Here is an 18879-nt window from a genome sequence, read left to right as displayed (position 1 = left end):
AAAATAGGAGATTTATGAAAGGGCTGCAAAATCTCAGCTGCTAACAAGAAGCCCTAAAAAAGGTCTAGGAAAAAGATGCAGAACAGATAAAGTCTCATTGATTTTAGGCAGCAGGAAGGGAAGACAGGACTCACCTGTCCCCATTAAAACCAGATCCCACAGAGGCTTTTGCAGGATGCAGGATAAAAAAGTACACTCATCTCCTGTTCGTACCTCCCACAAGTTCTGAGGGTAAATCTTCCCCAGCTTTTCACAAGTGAATTCAACTACTTTGTTCTGGGGTTACTTGAATGGAGCCTTTCAGAATCCAAATGGGCAGTTACAAAGTCTCATAAGGACAAGATATTTCACATTCTGCTTCTCAACATGACTATACCTCAACACCTTTACATGTTCCAATATGCAAACCAATTTGTTTGCTTTGTAGCCTTGAACCTCATGCCTCAGGGCATAAATTAACTAACTCCAGGGTTCTAGGGGGATTTCTTTTACCCCTGATCTTTAAGCAATGTCAGATGCTACTAGATATGCTATGGGGCTATTCACCTTCTTGAACATCAATTACAAATCACAGCAGTTGGAAGTGTTTGTATATTTTGGTACAAACCTTATTCTAAGTCATATTAATTAAAGTTCATTAATACAATCAATACAACTACATTAACCTGGCAATAGAGACTGGTCCATTGCTAGCAATGGTACTGGATGGTGAAATTTTTACTGCTTTGTTTCCAAATACCAGCTTAAAATCTGCGCAGCAACTACAAAGTTTGTTTGGCTTCTTCCATGCAACATGCATGGATTCATCCAGGGTACATTTTTACTAGTAGTACAGCACCAGATGCTGCTTTACCAACTACTTTGTTAGCTCTTATCTGAAAGTATCAACTTTTAACATGTTGTGAGCTTAGTCATCCTGCTCCTTCCTCCTTGCAGCTGCTGCCCTTCCTCAATGCAAATCATCTAAAATGAAATGGCAATTTCTCCTCTGGACAGGAAAGGTGGGCTGTGCATTTGCATCAGGTAGATAAACTCCACTCATCGCTGCCGCAAGAAATCCTTATCAGAGAAAAGATTGCCAGAAGGGTTCATTTTATTAAGACTAGAAATTATTTTGAGAGCATGGTCACAAGTACCGTGACATATAAATGTATATAATTTCATTCGGTGTGACAGCTAACACTCAGATGGAATAGAAGCACTTTGTCTGGGCTAGATAAAAGTGAATAAATAGCATATGCACGACCTCTCCCTGTGCTTGAAGATTTTAAAATCCAAAGGAGGTGACTGTACGTGACTATGGCAAAAAAGGCGTTCAGTTGTCCTGCTTGTTGGTCAGAACATCTATGGGGAACTGGAGCCGACAAGCTCTCTCCCACCTGAACAGTACATTTTTTTCTGCTTATTCAATGATGCTAATTCATGGAATGGGGTATTTTGTTAATTAAGAGATGACGATACATCTGCTAAAGAAAAACAGAAGGAATTCGCATTAAAAAATAAATAATGAAAAACAGATTAATTTCTTTTGCTAGATCCCTTTGTATGTATTCTGAATTACTAAGACTTTGGAATGCAAGACAGCTTAGTTAAAGAGAAGTTCAATATGGACAAAAGATATTAACTTTTTCACAGTTAATTTCTTAAAGCAGGAATAAATGCTGATAGACATTGCCTTCAAAACAAGATACAGAAGGCAGAAGATGGGCACTGGGCAGTCAGTCATGAAATGCTTCCTCTCTCCTGAACAGCTATTTATTGTACAGCACAGTAAAAGAAGCTCAAGCACAAATGGGATAGTATGTCTATACAACATTTGCAAGGTCTACTTCAGACTGCTGCATTCAAAATATTTGAATGCAACTTCATCCACAGTGTCAAATTCTGCTTTCTAATTCAGTTTAACTACATGAGGCAGAAACTGTCATCGTGTGTTTATAAAACAGTCGGTGCTCCCAGGAATCCAGCCTTGTTTGGGACACTGGATATAACTGTAGCAGTTTAAAAAAGAGAAAGAATCTGCCAATACAACTCGTTTAGGACATGACCCACAAATCAGATCAAATTCAGTCCTGCACACACCCGTATATACATACACACAGATTACATTATATGTATCTCAGCACAATAGGAGCTGCAGTCATGAAACAAAGAGCTGGATTTGATCTACTGTTTCTTGTTTAATGCACTGAGTTCTTTGGCAGATATTACATTCTATGTAGCTGTGACAGTTGAAAAGGTAAATCTGTATTGTGATCCTGTCGTGACTCTTCCTTGGTCAACACTTTGAAGCTCCTTTGGAGTTCTAGGGTTTTTGAAAATAAGGTGGTGATATACTCCAAAGAGAAAAGGAGCAGAAAGAGAAAGCACGAAAGCACTAAAACTGTATGCAAGAGTAAGTAAAGTAATCTACTTAAACACAGAGTGTTTATTTTGCAGTTTCAATATGGTAATAGTATTCAAAAGGGCAACAACCTGAGACATAACAAGAAGCAAACTTCCTTAAAATAAATCTAACCCACTGCTGTTTTAAGTGCTACATTCATTCAAATGTACCTCATCCCATCTAGCTCTCAATTAACCGCTTTCTCATTCCAAATGCAGGTCTGCAGTGCATAGAAATATGATTATCTACACACCAGTCTATCACTGCCACTACTGCCTGTATTTCTAAAGCATCTTGATTACTCTACTGATGAGCACCATGGAAGTGCCTATAAATAAAATAATCATCTCTCCTCATTAAGTTACAGTTCATGGAGTGGGGAAAGATGATTTTCCTTTGTACGTTCCTTTTGTAAATTGTATCATTTCACAGCAGAGGGTGTAATGTGCCTCTGATGACACTCAAAGAGATGGACTGTCAGGATTCTTGTCAGTATTTCAGCTTTGAGCAGCTTGCACTTTCATATGAATATTTTCTCCTGAAAATAAAATACTATTCACGAGAATTAGGCATTCAAGAATCTTTTTTTCTAATGCCAGAATCAGACATGCAAAAACCTTTAATATCACACCAGAAGGTCAGACTTTATGGGGCAGTACGTCATGGAAACCCTAACAGCAAACACTGCTCAAAGCAGAAGCTTCTGGCTTTAGCTTGCAACACTGAGAACATATATAGGTAGGAGATTCAAATAAGCTTAGATTAAAATATAAGCATTGAAGGAAACATTCCAGTAAGAACAAAGCACTGGTAAACCAGATTTGCTCCTCAGGGACCTCCAACATTAATTGATGCCACAAATATCAAACATTGCATGACTGTCAAATTACAAAATCTCATTGCTCTCATTAGCTGCAATACAAAATGTACATTTGCATGCAGTAAAGCTGCTGGTGGTACCTAATACATAATGTAATATCACATTTCATAAAATGGTACATTTAAAGCTAGTAAAACTAGTTAGATGTGGTATTTTCCATTAGACTTTACTAAAATCAGATTTCTGTAGCAAAACATGATGAATTTTCAGGTTGCCCCAAGGACTGAAGTACAAAATTTAGGCACCATTCTCTATGCATCTGTGAGGCTGACATGAGGAAAGCGAGGCTGCTTTCCTCCAAGAGCCATATATTGTGGCTTCTATGTATCTGCAGTTGTAATTGCTAAATTATGTAGATCTTACTGCTGTATGCTCAGACATGCCTCCATGAAAGGCAGCCACTCCAGCACTGGATTGCACTCTGCCCCACAGCAGCACTACTCTAGGCAATCTGTAACTTAAGAGAAAGCAGCACTTCCCAAATTTCTGCTTAAGAATTAACAGAATTTCCCAAGGTGGTACAGCCAACAGCCCATAAATGCATTCCAGCTTATGAGCTAATTCAGTCTTGCTTATCACCAGAAGCGGAAGGGAAAACACTGTTTATTCCTGCAAATAGTTTAAAGTCAGAGAAGGAGATAGTTTCCCAATGGAGCATGCTCCAAGAATTTCCATGCTTCATTCAAAGATGCATCTAATCTCCAAATTTTCAGCTGTTCTCAAAGAATAGAGGCAAACTACTCAACCAGTTAAGATTGTCATCCTCACAACCGTGAGTGCAACAAGACAGCATAAGGAGACAACTGGTTTTGGGTCAGACCCATCCACTAAGCCTTTTTTAAAGCTTCTGTGATTTAAGATGCATGGTCCTGTGCCCACATACAATTTTCCTCAGCGCAAAAATATCATTTGTCCCCCTTCTCCCTCTTCTCACAGCCACTTCCAGTGTTCCCAGTACATCACACATCCTGTATCACTACAGCATGCTACTGTACAGTCAGCTTAGCTGGAAAGTTGCCCACCATGTATGTCGTGTAAGCTGTATGACTTACAATGAAACAAGTGCCAGGCTGAGGCAAGTGGAAACAAAACCTTTGATGGGCAGTTGAGATTTTTTATGTTTGAAACTATAAGCAGCCACTAACTGATGTACAGGATGCAAAGACACTAACATGCACACGCTGGGACAAAGCAAGAGCTACATTCAGCTCACAGACACTGTATTTGGACTTGGACATTTTATGAACCAATGTTGGGTGCTGAATGGATGAACATTTTCATTTGTAAAGGCTGTATGTTGGTTGGACTCACTGCTTAGTGTTGGCAAGGTATTTGAATAATTTTCTCCAAAGATAGGAGAGCTAATTTAAAACAATAGCATAAAACCCTAGAATAGACAGTGTCCAACTTTAACAAAAGAGCAGGAGTAAGAAAAAAGATAGAAAAATAAGATTATCTCTTAATTACGGCAGACTCACAACCATTAAATCAATATCAGAATTTTCCTTGAAGAAGAATCTAGTTCTTCCCAGTCCCCAAAGCTATCCTCCACATTCCTTTAAGAGTTTTCATAGATATAGTAACATGCCTTGCCTCATTGCTGTGTAGCTGCTAACAAGAGACAGATGTTTATTTCAGTTCCAGGAAAATGTAGACACGAAGCACATTATGATGACCATCTAAATATTTTTGACCCAACACCCATTCTGCATGTTATTTGTTCACGTATTTAGTCAAGAAGATGCAACTCAGTTCCATACTTTTACTCCTAATTATTGAGAGCATACATAATTAACTGCTTCATCTTAGCAAGGCCACAATGGAAAGCAAGGCAAGTCAAGCAACACATTTTCATTTAGTGAATCCAAAGCCTGAGAGCTCTTGTAATTACTTCAGAGCCAAATCAACTGGTGGCCATAAACCAAACTCCCCATGTTATTTATTTAGCTAGTCCAGAAGACACACTGCATGTTGGCGTGCAGAATGGAGCATCTGTTTCACTCAGACGGTTGGCTGCATTCTTCACTTGATATTAATATCAGTGAAAATTTAGTAACTTAACCACTGGCATGGGAAGTCTGACTTCTAAGAGAACAGATGGCAGTGATCATCTCAGGTTAATTTTAGGCTTCAGCAATTGTTCTGAGTCAGCAAAGCATCAAGATAAGAGGAAAAGAAAAAGGCAACATCTGTAAAATCTCCTACCTGTTTTCCATCCAGAGTATACAGCTTTTTGACCACGCCTGTCTCCAGCTTTATAGCTTCAGTGATATCAGTGAGAACTTGCTCAAACGAATGGGCGGTCTTCTTGTTCAAGAGCACACGAACTGCCTTCCGGGGCTTCACCCCACTACGGATGATGGTTACCAGCTTGGGACGCACAAAATCTTTGTTCTCCTTTGCCTGGGCGCTGTTGCTGCTGGCCAGAGACTGAGGTGCTTTCTGGTTAGCAGATGTCTTCACATTGACAGACCAGTTGGGATTGACATTTTTTGTGTATTCCACCTTCTTGAAGAAGTTGTCAGATGAGCACACGTAACTCTCCCCTTTCAAAAGAAATGAACACCAGTATAATGCATTTCTTACCCTAAGACTGCTGAGAAACAGACAATGCCCATTTTTCCCCCATTAGCTATGTAAAACATTCATCACAGTTTTCATTATAACTTCAGTGACATCTTATTATTAAAACATCGCATGAATTTTATATTTCATATTTATGTTTATTTAAAATATGATTTAGCATTTCCCCAAAGTAAGCAGGTCAGACAACTTACATCAGCAAATACACACTGTCACCTAGTCACATAAACCTAGGATTAAATAAGATGGAGATTTGTAAAGGTATTTGTTACCTGAAGATGCAACTAAGCTGCCTAAATGTTCATAAAAATCTAATTCATTTAATCATCTAAACTATTTTGCAAATCTGTGAGCTTCTTCTCTATCTTTCCAGACAGCCTATCATCCCCTCCCAAGAGGATATCAACATCCATCCACAAAGTACCAGTTTTGTAAAGGCTGAAGAATTATGAAAATCCACTACTGAACAATCTTTGTCAAAAAGCAGCTTTGATAAATCTAGCAGGCGTAACAAATACTCTTCATTTAGTGTGATTTATTAGTCAGAACTAGTGGTAGATGAGATAGAACACTATACCAAATACCGCTGTTTGCTCTAAAATGGCTGGTACCAACCAAAAATATATTAAGTTCAAATATAGACATAGTAGAGAAGGGTGAAATGTTACACAGTCCTATTAGTAACTCATTGGGAAAAAAAAAGAAAAAGAAAAAATGCCCTACCCTATCCCATCCAAAATTAACTTTGAGCTTCATCTGTAGGATGAAGGATTCTATCTACCTAAGGTTTTAAAATCACCTTAAAGAAGGATTTGTAGGAGCTTCTTTGGGGCCTACAAGTCTGATGGATCCTAGAGGATTTATTCCTAGAATGAGACTGTAAAACAATCTCCCTAAGGGAATGTAGCTGTCTGGTCTGAAATGACTCAGGCTGCTGAGCATTTGAGGATGCACAGAAACAAATACAAACAAACAAACAAAAAAACCCCACAGTGCTGGAGGAAAAAGCCTTTGTCCTTTGTCTCACCATTAGATAAAACTTTAATAGGAACTGAAGAGATAAAATGGGCACCTGTAGGATCTTGTGAAGTTTCTTTTGGTGTTTTGTTGGACTGATCCTACAGTTCTTTAAGTATTGTGATAATTAAATCTACATTTTGATATCAAGGCCATTTTGAGTAAGAAAAAAATATTTATTCATATACATAGAGTGGTTGCATTTCCTTATCTGTTACTTCCTGCAAACTCTATGGCCTGGATATCTTTGAAAAGCCTGCCCAGCATCTGAATCTGGCTTTTCAATATGGAATCTTTCCATACAGGATTTCACATCTATTTGGTAAAGGTGTAAATATGGATTTCCAAAGAGTCCACTGATTTCCACAGAAAAAAATTATGATCCAAGCATGAAACATATACCTTGTACACAGTTCTCACATAGCTATCCATCCTTCTGATGACTAAATGGCATTTTTTGGTGAATGTACTGAGATGATTCCCTCACAAAACATACAGAGAGACCATTAACATATACATAGAGGCCTTACTAAAGGCATAAAACAGAGGTGTGTATATGACTTATGTCCTCACTACTGTTGGTGATTGAATTCACAAGAATCCATTGAAAAGCTGCAGAATGTTTGGTTGTTCAGTTATTTGGATTTCTTTTTGCCATGACTTTGTATTTCACTTGCCAGAAAGTGGTGTGTGCTCTCTGGTGGTTACACCCCCCACCATCAGCTTTTGTCTCCTGAGCTGCAGAGCACAGAAGTCATTTACCACCAAGAAATTGTTGTCCCTTCTGAAGTAATAACAGAAATACAGAAGGAAGAAATCTAACAAGTCTCATGCTGGATACTATTTATCAACTAGCCTACTCCAGACTAAAGTAACCCCAGCGGGAGGCTCTGTTGGCTTGAACAATCTATGGCTGGAATACCCACGCTATCAGCAGAACTCTGATAACTGCCCATATAGTACCCATGGCTGAAGCTCCTTAGTGCTTCACTTTTCTTGGATTGGACTCAATAGAAGCAAAAATACCCCACAAATTTCCATACATTATGAAAAATGTCCACTGGAGTTACTGATTGTTTTCCAGGAACACTGTATTTGTTAAATCTTTCTGATTAATAAGTGATAAGCCATTGTTTATTTATCTGCTTCAGCCAGGCAACATCTGGTGCAGAGCAGGCCCATGCTTCTCAACACTCTCATAACTGAGTACGAAGCACAGCAATGAGTTTGAGATGCTCAAACTGGGGAATTAGCCCTCCTAAGAACCTGAGCCTCCTCAAGCCAATAATTCCCAGGCAGCAGAGCCTTTGGGAGCATGCTGAACAGAACAGTAACATTATGCTTTGAGAAAAGGGATTTCTGCACATAAATGCAAGGTGAGGAATAAGTGATTTGAATCCCATTCTGCCCTTCTGTGAAAGGTTCTGACCTGTGCCTCTGCTTCCCTACCTGAAAAATAGTATCAATCAGCTCCAACGGGGTGCCAAGCTTGAGTATAAGTTTTTTTTACATAGTATTCTGGGAGACCACAACTAAATGAAGTGAGTATATATATATATATATATATATATTCATAGAATCATAGAATTACTCAGGTTGGAAAAGACCTCAAAGATCATCAAGTCCAACCACAGCCCAACCATAGTACCCTAACTCTAACAACCCTCTGCTAAATCATATCTCTGAGCACCACATCCAAAATGCTCTTAAATATATCCACAGATGGTGACTATGCTGAGTTCTATAAAAACATTTGAGCTTAGTTTTAGTTTTAGTGCATTTCCCATAAAGAAGTTCCACATTTTAAAGTGAGTTTAAGAGATGATTGGTCTGTTTAGGAGCATGCTATTAGTCTTAATTCCAGATGAATCCTTTCAAATTCTTCACTGCACTGTGTAGTTGCTTAGTGTACTTAGAACAGCAGACACCAAAGGCAATAATGGCATAACGCAATATAGCTAAACTTTGCTTCCATAAATGCAGTGTTAGGTACTTGTGGATAAAACTTTCAGATTATGCTCACAGTCCTTTCTCACTTTGTTTTAATTAGCCTGATCCCTAGCAGATATTTTACTGAATTCTAAAACTGACCAGAAATTTGCTTAGAGTGGCACTGCTCCACCCTTCAGAACAGTGGCTCTTCTAGCATCATTTCCATAGTTATAGCTGTATAGCTCCCAGGAAAAAGCATTTCCATCTTCCTGGACCCACAAATATAACCTAAAGTGTTAATTTCAATTTAAATTAACTACAATTTATGCCTTTCCAAACTCAGTTTTTGGCTGTCAAATCATAACCATGCCAATGAAGTTACTCAGTAAGACACATCCCTTTTACCATCTGCCAGCCAGGAACATTTGCAATTTCATTTTATGCAGCTGAGTTTTACCCACATTTTACCATAAGACAGTAGCATAATCAAGCAAGAACGGTCTGAAGTTATCTGAACTTTCCAGTTTGAATATGCGTACTGTGGCCATAGGTTCACCAAGGAGAGAAATCATCTGGGGGAATATTTCTAGCAGAAAGTATTGGTTTCTCTGCTACATCAATCTGCAGATGAGTCTGTAAAGAGAATTCAAGGTGTGCAATTGTGCCAGAAATACAACTGATAAGCAGAGTATGGTTGTAAAAGTGCATAACAAAGAAAGGGGAAGAAATATACAAAATTCAGACAAGGGCAAAAGAAATAACTCCAAGAAATACATTACTGCCTGGCCCTGAACATAAAACCTGTGCACAAATATTTTCAGGAACATATCTTCAGACAACAAGCAGCTGTGTGCATGTGCAGAAACACAGCTGGAACCATGAGAGAGTACAATGAACAGCCATTTTGCTGCTTCCAAACAAAAACCCAAAAAGAGAATTTCACACAGGGGTGGAGGCTTTGGTAAAGATGAGAAGTATCATCCTGGGCAACATCCAAACTGCTGCTGAATATGGCACTACAGGCATGAGAGCAGTGGTGCTAATAACAGCATTTTTCTAGTGCAGTGCCAGGTCAGCGCAAGACGCCCTCTCTGGACTGCAAAGCCAAAGCCCTGCAGGATGCTGTGCACTTTCCATCATGGCAGTGTGCTCAAGTGGTGTCACTGTTTCCTACTGTTCCATCAGACCAGCTAGGGCATTTATTTATTCTTTCTATCCTACTATTAGCAATAGATTGACTGACTGCAGAGCTTTTACCATAAGTCAGCATATTTGCCAATTGAAGCCATGGTTTGTATCATACAACTGTACTGGCTATATATGCATTACACATCACTTTGCTACTAATTTGGTAGAAGCACAAGGCGATTAGATTCTTCAGCTCCTAAAGAAGGGATGATCTCAGCAAAGATAAGGTTAGCCTTAGAGAAGGTTTCTTAGAGATTCTAAACTCAAGACGAGTGCTAAGCCTTCAACCCTCTTAGAACAGCTTCTTTTGACAACACTAAAAATGACAGGCTGTACTTTTCGGGGGGGGAATTATCCTTTCTCAGCATGCACCAGCAAGTTTTGCATGCACCAGCAAGTTTTCAGGTATAATGAATTCTGTGAAGAAGTTAAGAAAAATTGGAAAAGCTGGATTGAGGCCATTTTGAAAGTCTATCTGCTAACAGTTATTCCAAAAACAGTCTCTGTAGACTGCAGTCAATTATTTTGGTTATTAGCTCTACTGCCTCTAAGTTGAAACTTTGCTACTGTGCCCAGCTTTCATGTTTCATGGGATTTACTATGACTTCAGTAGGAATTAAGTGGACTTAACTCATCGCAGAGTTCATTATATATTGTGTTAAAATAGGCCCTTGAATTCAAATGCATGACTTTCCTGCTACTTTATGCACTGAAAATTATCTTCTGCCTCAAGACCTACTTCACCATGGCAAAAGGAATAGTGGAAGAGCATGACTGCCAAGCTGCCTTCACAACTACATGATAAAGAATTCACCATGCCAGGTTATCTACAGGGACCGAGCTAGTCCTAATGTCGTACCTCAGATGAGCAAGGAAATAAAACAGAACAATAATATGTGTTGTTATACAGTATACAATTAACCAGGCTCTCAGGATAACAGTCACAGAAAACAATGTCAAGTTACCAAGGTTTCAGTATTGGACTATATAGGAGCTTCAGCATTCCACACAAACTGGAACATGCATACATTGGGTGGAGACTTCAATGTGCTTCCTACCAAACCCTCAGTCCCAACACACACCAGGCTCTGTACAGCTCCAAGGCAGAGCCTCTCCTGTGACTACTTTAAACATTCCTGGACAAGATTTTAGAAGAGACTCTCCAGGGTGTGACAGGATATAAAAGCTTGGAAATGCTTCCTCAAATATCTTAACATAACCCAAGAACATTTGCAATGAAACCTCACTGAACAAAACCTAATCCCATTCAGATTTTTCTGATGATTAAAATAAGGCAAGAGCTCATTTCAGACCAGAACAGCCCAGCACAGGACAAGAGTATAAGTCCACTACATAATGGGCCCTCTGACCCTGGCACACCAGGAGCTCACAAAGGAGAAGCTCTACAGCTTGAGAGACATACTGTCTCTCAAATATTAATTTCAATCCATAGTTTGCATTTTTGCCTTTACCTATCATGCCTCATCTATACTATATTTGTATTCAGTATAGGTTTATTTCATATTTATTTTTGACCCTCACCATATGCTACAAAGAAGACTTTATTCACAGAAAAAAAAAAATCAGCCTCTACAAACAGGACTAAGTCAACTTTACAATTAAATACATGGTAGAAGTATGTACCTCCAGACCCCTGACCAGGCCCTGAAAAAGACTGAGGGAGGGAACAAACTTAAACAAGAAAGCTCAAAATCTGACTTTCTTCTTCTTCTGTCCTATGGAATTAGGACAAGAAAACAGGCTGCTTTATTACCATTGAGGAACTGAGATGGAGCATCACCTTCCTGAATCTTGACATATTCAGACTACAACATCTCCGGCAGGGAGTTTCCTAAGCCTTGGTCACTAGAACTCATTATAAATGAAAGGAATAAAGTTCACCTGGTGTTCTTTTCCAAAGCTCGTTTATTGACTAGAACAACTATGATAGATAGAAGCACTTGGGCACAATATTCACTCCTGACTCAAAGAGCATGCAACCGGAGGATACTGTCAGCAATTCATGTATAGTCAGGATGAGGTGAACAGTGAATAGGATGCTCTACTGTATTAAGTCAACATCTAGATAAAGGAAGAGTACAGTTCTAAACAGCGGCAGTATGTACTAATGCATATTTACAGATACATTAAAACTGATGATGAAAGCAAGGAGTTGAGATTAAGACAATGAATGCAGTGAATGAAGAATGGATGGTCTTTATTAGTGATGGTTAGAGAAAAAAAAAAATTATCAGAGAACATTTTGAAAGTCACTGGGAGACATGAACATAGAGAACTCTGGCAGAGGAGGCAATACAGAACAAGCAGACAGTGAAAGGTTCAGTACAGGAAAGGATCAAAAGCCACAACCCAGCTGATAGAAAATGCAACCAGAAGAGTAGAAGAGACTTCATTTGTTCCACCTTAGACAGACTGGAAAGGAAAGCATTCATCTAGAACCTTAAGAGGATGGCCCCTAATACCAGGACAGTCTACCAAGTCTGGCGCTAGAGATCCAAGGGGTTACTTCCAAGAACCATTAGTTAGTAGCTCACCAAGTATTTTTGTTCATGTGAAACATCTACTGTCTTGCAGTTATTGGTATTATGCAGTACCATTCTCTACCCTACAGGAGCCATATCAACATATTTTTAATCATGCAGAATAATCAAGTACCTAGCACATGGTGTGAAAGTCTATTGGTAATTTATGAGCTACTGAAAATCAAACTGAAATTAGCCTCCCTCCAATGACTTCATTTCCTAGGTTCTACTTATCTATTGGAAATTACAGTAATAAATGAGCCACCTTTTAGCAACTAAAACTCCTTCAGTTGCTCTGCTGGGGATACTGCAACACAGACAATCCCATTTTTCTTTCAGTGTCACATCTTCAGTGCTGTTTTCAGACCCTGGTCTGGTAGAACAAAGCCAGAACCCAAATGTCAGTGTCTCCTGCCTATACCTCAACCAGTAGAACAATGTATTCTGAAGAACTAGGCACTTCCTTATCTGCAGCACAAATTTTGTTGTAAAGCAAGTGTAATTATTTAAGTCTTGTTAACTTCTGACACACACACACACACAAAAAAAAAAAAAAAAAAAAAAGAAAAGAAAAGAAAACAACAAAAAAAGGAAGGGCTGAGAGCTGTCATTAGAGATAGGCTGTGGCCATATTAAAAGAGATGAGAAAAAGATGGCAGAATCTCTGCCATAAGGGGAGGCCACACCCCCGTTTGACAGCTGTATTGTAACTCAGCTGAGAATAACTCTACTAGGATTGCATCATCTCCGTGAAAAGCATTAACTTGTTCCAAGTGAAACTCTTCTATGAATAATGTTATTTTTCCATTGTGTGCTTTTCCCCACAAACTATTTTGGGGAAATAAGATCCCCCTTGACAGATAAGGAAAAGAGACTAAAGTCAAGGTCACATGGCAGTTCCCTGCTGAGGTTACCCCAGCAGTTCAGGGGCTTACATTACTGTCGTATTAAAGCAGAAGCCTTGTGGTTTTTCTGAAGTCACCACATCTCCCAGTTTATCTACTTGGAAGAAAACAAAGAAGAGAGGAAAACACCTCTCCTGCAATAAGATAATCAGGGTATTCCAGGCCCAAACAAAGGATGGAGTGTCTGAATTGGTCCAGGAAGAGAAAAGTAGAGTAACTATGGGTATTCTCCATGTGCCCTGCTCAAGCTATGCCACCAGCAGAGCTCACCTGTGGCTGTGCCTCAGGCAAGGATGCAGGAATGGCCATACAGTGCTTTTTGCCCTGGGCATCCTCCTGGCAGCACCCACTGCAGCAGCCCACTGCTGCAGAGGCTGATCCCCATGGTAACTCCTTCATCCCACAGCCCAGGTGAAGCTCAAAGGAACAGGCGCACTGCCAGCCCCTCTAAAAACAGAGAAGCACCAAGCATCTCCTGTACACTCATGCCTTTTTTTCCATCCATCTTTTCCATGCCTTTTTCCTTCCATCTCATGAGATGCCCTCCCACACTTTCCCACAAAACTACCACAGCAGCCTGGCCCACAGCAGCACACAGTCTCTGTAGAAACACTCCTGAAATACATTTCCTTGCACACGCACACTCCATTTGGACATTCCAATATATCTACCTTCTATACATGCCCCACATGAACCCTACTCATACACAGCATGTGAACCCCCCCCTCCCCCCAACACTCCTTCCTTACACATCACTATGCAGGAATCCTCCAGCACCACCTCTTACACACAAAGCCCATCATCCCTCTACAACATTCTCTGAGTGTAATCCCTCCAACACACCCCCTGAGCACGAACTCGCTCTAGGAACCTTCCTTACAACTTCTTCTGCATATGTCTATGTATAAAAGCTCAAATTTCACCAAGTGAAACCCCTTTCAATGCTCCCTTTTCTTGTACACATGTTGATCTTTAATTGCCCCCCAAACACAATGCACAAGCTCCTGACACACCCCTCAACCCTTCTCAAATGCTGTCTGAGACACTAATATACCCCCTTAAACACACTCACTCCCCAATCCCAACGTTCCATAATCCCCTGCACATCTCAGCCGATGCTCCCATACACATTGTTCACGAGCCCTACACACTGCACACCCTTACTACACACTGTGCATAAATCCCTCCTACCCCCATCATACATTGTGCAGAAATCCTGTTACATACATACTGCACGAACCCACCACACATACAATCATAGCACTTTCTACTTTCATGCATCCAATCCCTGTGGGACCCTAGCCCAGTCCAGACAGACATAGGGATGCCCTCAGACAGCCCCTTGAGCCATGCATGCAGCCATGTCTAGTCCAGAGTAAGACACACCCCTCAAGCTCTGCATCTGCACTAGAGTGAGCATGCCGGCGGCACCCTGAGGGCTGCCACACTGCTCTGCATCTCTGTGCAAAGAAGAAGACAGGGCAAGTTCAGCACAGAGGGGCAGAAGCATCCCCATGCCTGCAGTAAATGTGACCTTAAGAACAGGGAAGTGGTGTAGCCCCCTTCCCACCCCGCCTCCTCACTGCACCAGCCAGCAATGGCAATTACCTTCCTCCAGCTCATCCATGCTTCCAATCTTCCGCGATCCATCAATGGTGTAAATGTAACGGACTCCCTGAGGCAGATTAATGTTGTCAGACAGGGACCGGGTCAGGTCAGCCAGGAGAGCATCAAAACTTCGGAAGCGGTCGGAAGACACAGCATATACAATTCCCTTGAAGTAGCGGTCCCCGTTGCGATAGAAACGAACTTTCTTGGCTTTCTTCTCAGAACTCAGGGTCTGTAGAGTACTGGTTCTGTAGAAGCTACAATGAGCGCTGTGAGTGGGGCTGGGCAACCCATTCATACGTGAGCCTCGCATGTTTCTGGACGCCTTGTCTCGTTCGTCAAAGTGTCCAAAATCAAGTTCCATAGTTTGGTGAACCCTAAAGATCTGAAGCTGAGCAGTAAGATGGGGAGAAAAGGAGTGTGAAAAGGACAGGTTAGAGCCAATCAGAGCCACAGTCCAGCAAGAAAAATGACACTAATGTGAGAGCTGCATCTGGAGCAGGCCAGATTTATTTGGGAAGCATCCCCTCCCCTGACCCAGATTTGTATTGATTCTGGGGACTGAGGGTAGGAGGGGTCCTCGCTGTGAAAGGGATCCAATTACTAGGGCCAGGGAACATATTGCTAGACAGCAGTCTGCTCCTGCACCTGGGAGTTTTCAAAGTGTAGTAAATGGGGACTTGAGGCCAAAGGGAGCTGCATCTCAGCCTCCAAAAACTCATCCAAACACCAGTTGGCAGTGAATTAAACCTCTGAGCCCTGTGAGGTTTCCTTTGGCAACAGAAAACAAGGAGATCCCAGTGAGTCAGCCCTTCAATCTGTCGAATCACGGAAGGAATCAGAGCATCTGAATATTTAACATTAGAATAAACTGGTATTTATGAAGGAATGGTCGCAGGGGACTAAGCAGTTTCTTTGTGACAGCCTGTTCAATAAGGGTTAACAATGAGATCCATCCCACCCCTCCCCCTATCCGCAGCCCCCTCCTAGCCCATCAATCAATTCCCAGGACCAGCCTACATCTCTAAGAAGAAATGACTGCAAAGAAAAATCTGTCATTGAAATGAGGCTTCTATGAGCTCTTTTCAGCAGCCTGAGCCTCCTCTGAATTGCATTTCTGCTCCCATTTAATGAGGAAGAGAAAATAAAGAAGCTATTTCAAACTCTTCCAATCCCACCCCCCCCTCCTGGTCTTAAGTGATTTAATTGCTGGAAGTGCCCCCTGCCCAAGGGACACACCGCCCCTGCCAGCTCACCTTTCATTGTTCTGAGCACAGGGGGGCTCCTAGCGCAAAGGAAGAGCTCAGAAAAGCAGACTTGAGCTGACAGACAGTAATCAGGAATTTCTGCATGGTCTTTATTTTATGCTTAAGAACAATCTCCCCCCCCCCCCCCCCCCTGCATTTCCCCCCCCCCCCCCCCTGCACCAAACCCCAACACAAAAGGAGTAGAAATCCCCCCAGTCCAGCTCTTTAATTCCCTCTGTAAACTAGGAACATGCAACTCACGTATGTTGCTTGCATGTTAACACAAGGCAGAAATAGGATTTACATCCCACACTTGGCAGCCAGGTACAAATCTAGGAAAAGCTGTTGCTATCAGTTCCCCACCCCTCACATTTGCCAGAACCGCTGCTTCGCTGTGTTTTACAATGTCACCGTGACCCGCACGGGAAAAATCATTGTCCTCAGCCTGCAGTAAAGCAGATGACAATGCAGGCAATCTGCAGAGAAACCCCAAGTTAGGAACGTTTTCTGCACAATGCCAGCTGGGGTATATTCAGTCGGGTGACATGTACTGAACAATGAAACATCCAAGCAACTTCGGGAATGAAACGGAGGATTCGGGGGTTTTGTTTAAAAATGAACTGCAGATGCTGTAAGGTACTAAAAGAAAGATTCCTCCTTCCATCTGACATCTGCTACTTTTCTGCATGCAAGTCACTCGAAAGAGCTCTACTCACCGGTTTTCAGCGCGCAGGGTGGAGATGCTGAGAGAAAGAAAACCAGGCTCGCTCTGCCTTTGTTGTCTGAGCTCCAAGCAAGAAATTCCTGCCAGGGTGGATGAGACGCCTCCTAGGTCCTAGTGCCTTGTTCGATCCCTTCATGGTAACTTTGCCTCAACGGCTTTTACTCTAATCATCATTCATCTTATTGTAGTCTTCTCTGTATCTGAGAGGGGAAAAAAAAGGGTGTGTTCATTCCAGCTCTGGATATGTTAATAGATGGTTAAGCAAAAAAAAGTTTAAAGGGGCAAGTTTGGGGCTTGTGTTCTGAAGGAAGTAAATTTCTCCTTGGCTTTAACTTCACCAAGAAAGCATCTGGCCCCACTGAAAATAGAGCATAATTAGACACACTAATTTTATAGGATTACAGTATGGGGAGGTCATGGCTACTAGCTTACTATGTCCTACAGTTGCTGGCACAAGGCTTTAGTGTACTAGTAAAGCAACTTAAGAAAAAGTTAACCAGTGGCACTGGGCCCAGTTCTGCTGCCGTACTGGTTTCACACGGCATTCATGGTTTATACTGGCAAGCTGGAAGGGACAATTGACTTGGTGGTTACATATGCAGTGCACTTGAATAATTTTTCTCTGTTAACACTGGACATAAGTCAAAACCAAAGCTCTGAATTCAAGTACCCAAGGGGTTCGGGATGGAGTCAATCAACACAAACCTAACCCAACAGATTCAATTTGGCTTAAATCCCAAACAAACAACAAAAAAAATTGGACTCAACTGCAGGAGAATTCAGCTGTTCCAAAATTGCACTAACCTCTTTCCCTGAGACAACAAAATCTTCCACCTGCTTTGTAAGAGAGATTTCCATCCCATATGTAGAGGAGCAGCACTGCAAACCCCACTCCTAACCCTGTTGGAGCTGATATTATCTTTATTTTAAATAAGGCTTGGAAATGGGAGGGTCTTCCCATGTGTAGAAAGAAATCTTTCCTAACAAAGCTCTGTCTGTTTCGAATGAAATTTTTTCTTCATTCTGGCACATTATGCATTTAAACAGGAAATATATATATATGTGTGTGTGTGTGTGTGTGTATAAAATAGTACTTATTCCAGCTTTGTCTGCCCTGTAGATGATTGGCCAGGCAGTGCTGACAAATCCACTCAAAGCACCTCTTCCCAGCAATTTTCACACATAACAGTTGTGAAAAAGTTTTCTTCTTCCCTGAAACCCTCTTTTCATTCATATAAGGTTCCCTCGCATCCTCTGCAAAAGCTGTCATCTGCTCCCTTTGTGCTTTGTGGAATCACTATAGAGGAAACCACAGACCTACTCTCCCTCCTCAAGAATTAGTACTCAAGAGGACCACAGCAAAGAGCAAGATCTGGGTGTGTTTCAGCCTCTGCATGTAGACACAGGCAGCAGGAGGCACTTCAAGGATTCTCCTTCTCATTCCCAAATTAGATATATAGACATTCATCACCGTGCGCTTAATCTGTCCACGATAAACAATTCTTCCCTATACTATATATGACACTGTACTAAGTTCTCATCTTTTTAAAATGCAAAGATATGAATTATTATACATGTGCTCAGCACAGTAACAGCAAAAACAGAGGAAAGGAAATAAAATTTAGTCTTCAGTGGTGCATGCCTAAGGCATTTGGATACTGGTTAGGGGCAATGGGGAAGGGTGATGTAAATTCACGCAGTCTGTGGAACTGCACAACTTATCTCCCAAGTTTGACTTCTATGGAGTTTATGAAGACAGCAAATAGTCTCAAACAGTATTAAAATACAGCTCTTCTTTCTAACCCTGAAACCTCATCCACCAATGAGAAAATGAAATGTGTATATATATGGACATGCTTGCTCAGG

General features: G+C 41.1%; 1 protein-coding gene across 4 annotated transcripts in view; it reads right to left on the bottom strand.

Annotated features, from left to right (window-relative positions):
* Window positions 1-17249, bottom strand: part of DCX (doublecortin) — a 78436-nt gene extending 61187 nt beyond the window's left edge. The window contains exons 1-3 of one of the 4 annotated variants that reach the window (XM_015860655.2): window positions 17006-17249; window positions 15043-15433; window positions 5472-5812 (exon numbers count right to left, since the gene is read on the bottom strand). In XM_015860655.2, coding sequence (XP_015716141.1) covers window positions 5472-5812; window positions 15043-15406 — 705 coding nt within the window. In that variant the 5' untranslated portion in view covers window positions 15407-15433; window positions 17006-17249. The remainder of the gene's footprint in view (window positions 1-5471; window positions 5813-15042; window positions 15434-17005) is intronic. The other 3 variants (XM_015860657.2, XM_015860656.2, XM_015860658.2) reach the window with 3 other exon arrangements.
* Between the last annotated feature and the right edge of the window lie 1630 nt (window positions 17250-18879).

Source organism: Coturnix japonica, chromosome 4 (genome assembly GCF_001577835.2).
Source record: "Coturnix japonica isolate 7356 chromosome 4, Coturnix japonica 2.1, whole genome shotgun sequence".
Classification (NCBI taxonomy): domain Eukaryota; kingdom Metazoa; phylum Chordata; class Aves; order Galliformes; family Phasianidae; genus Coturnix; species Coturnix japonica.
This window is presented reverse-complemented; position numbering and strand designations above follow the sequence as displayed.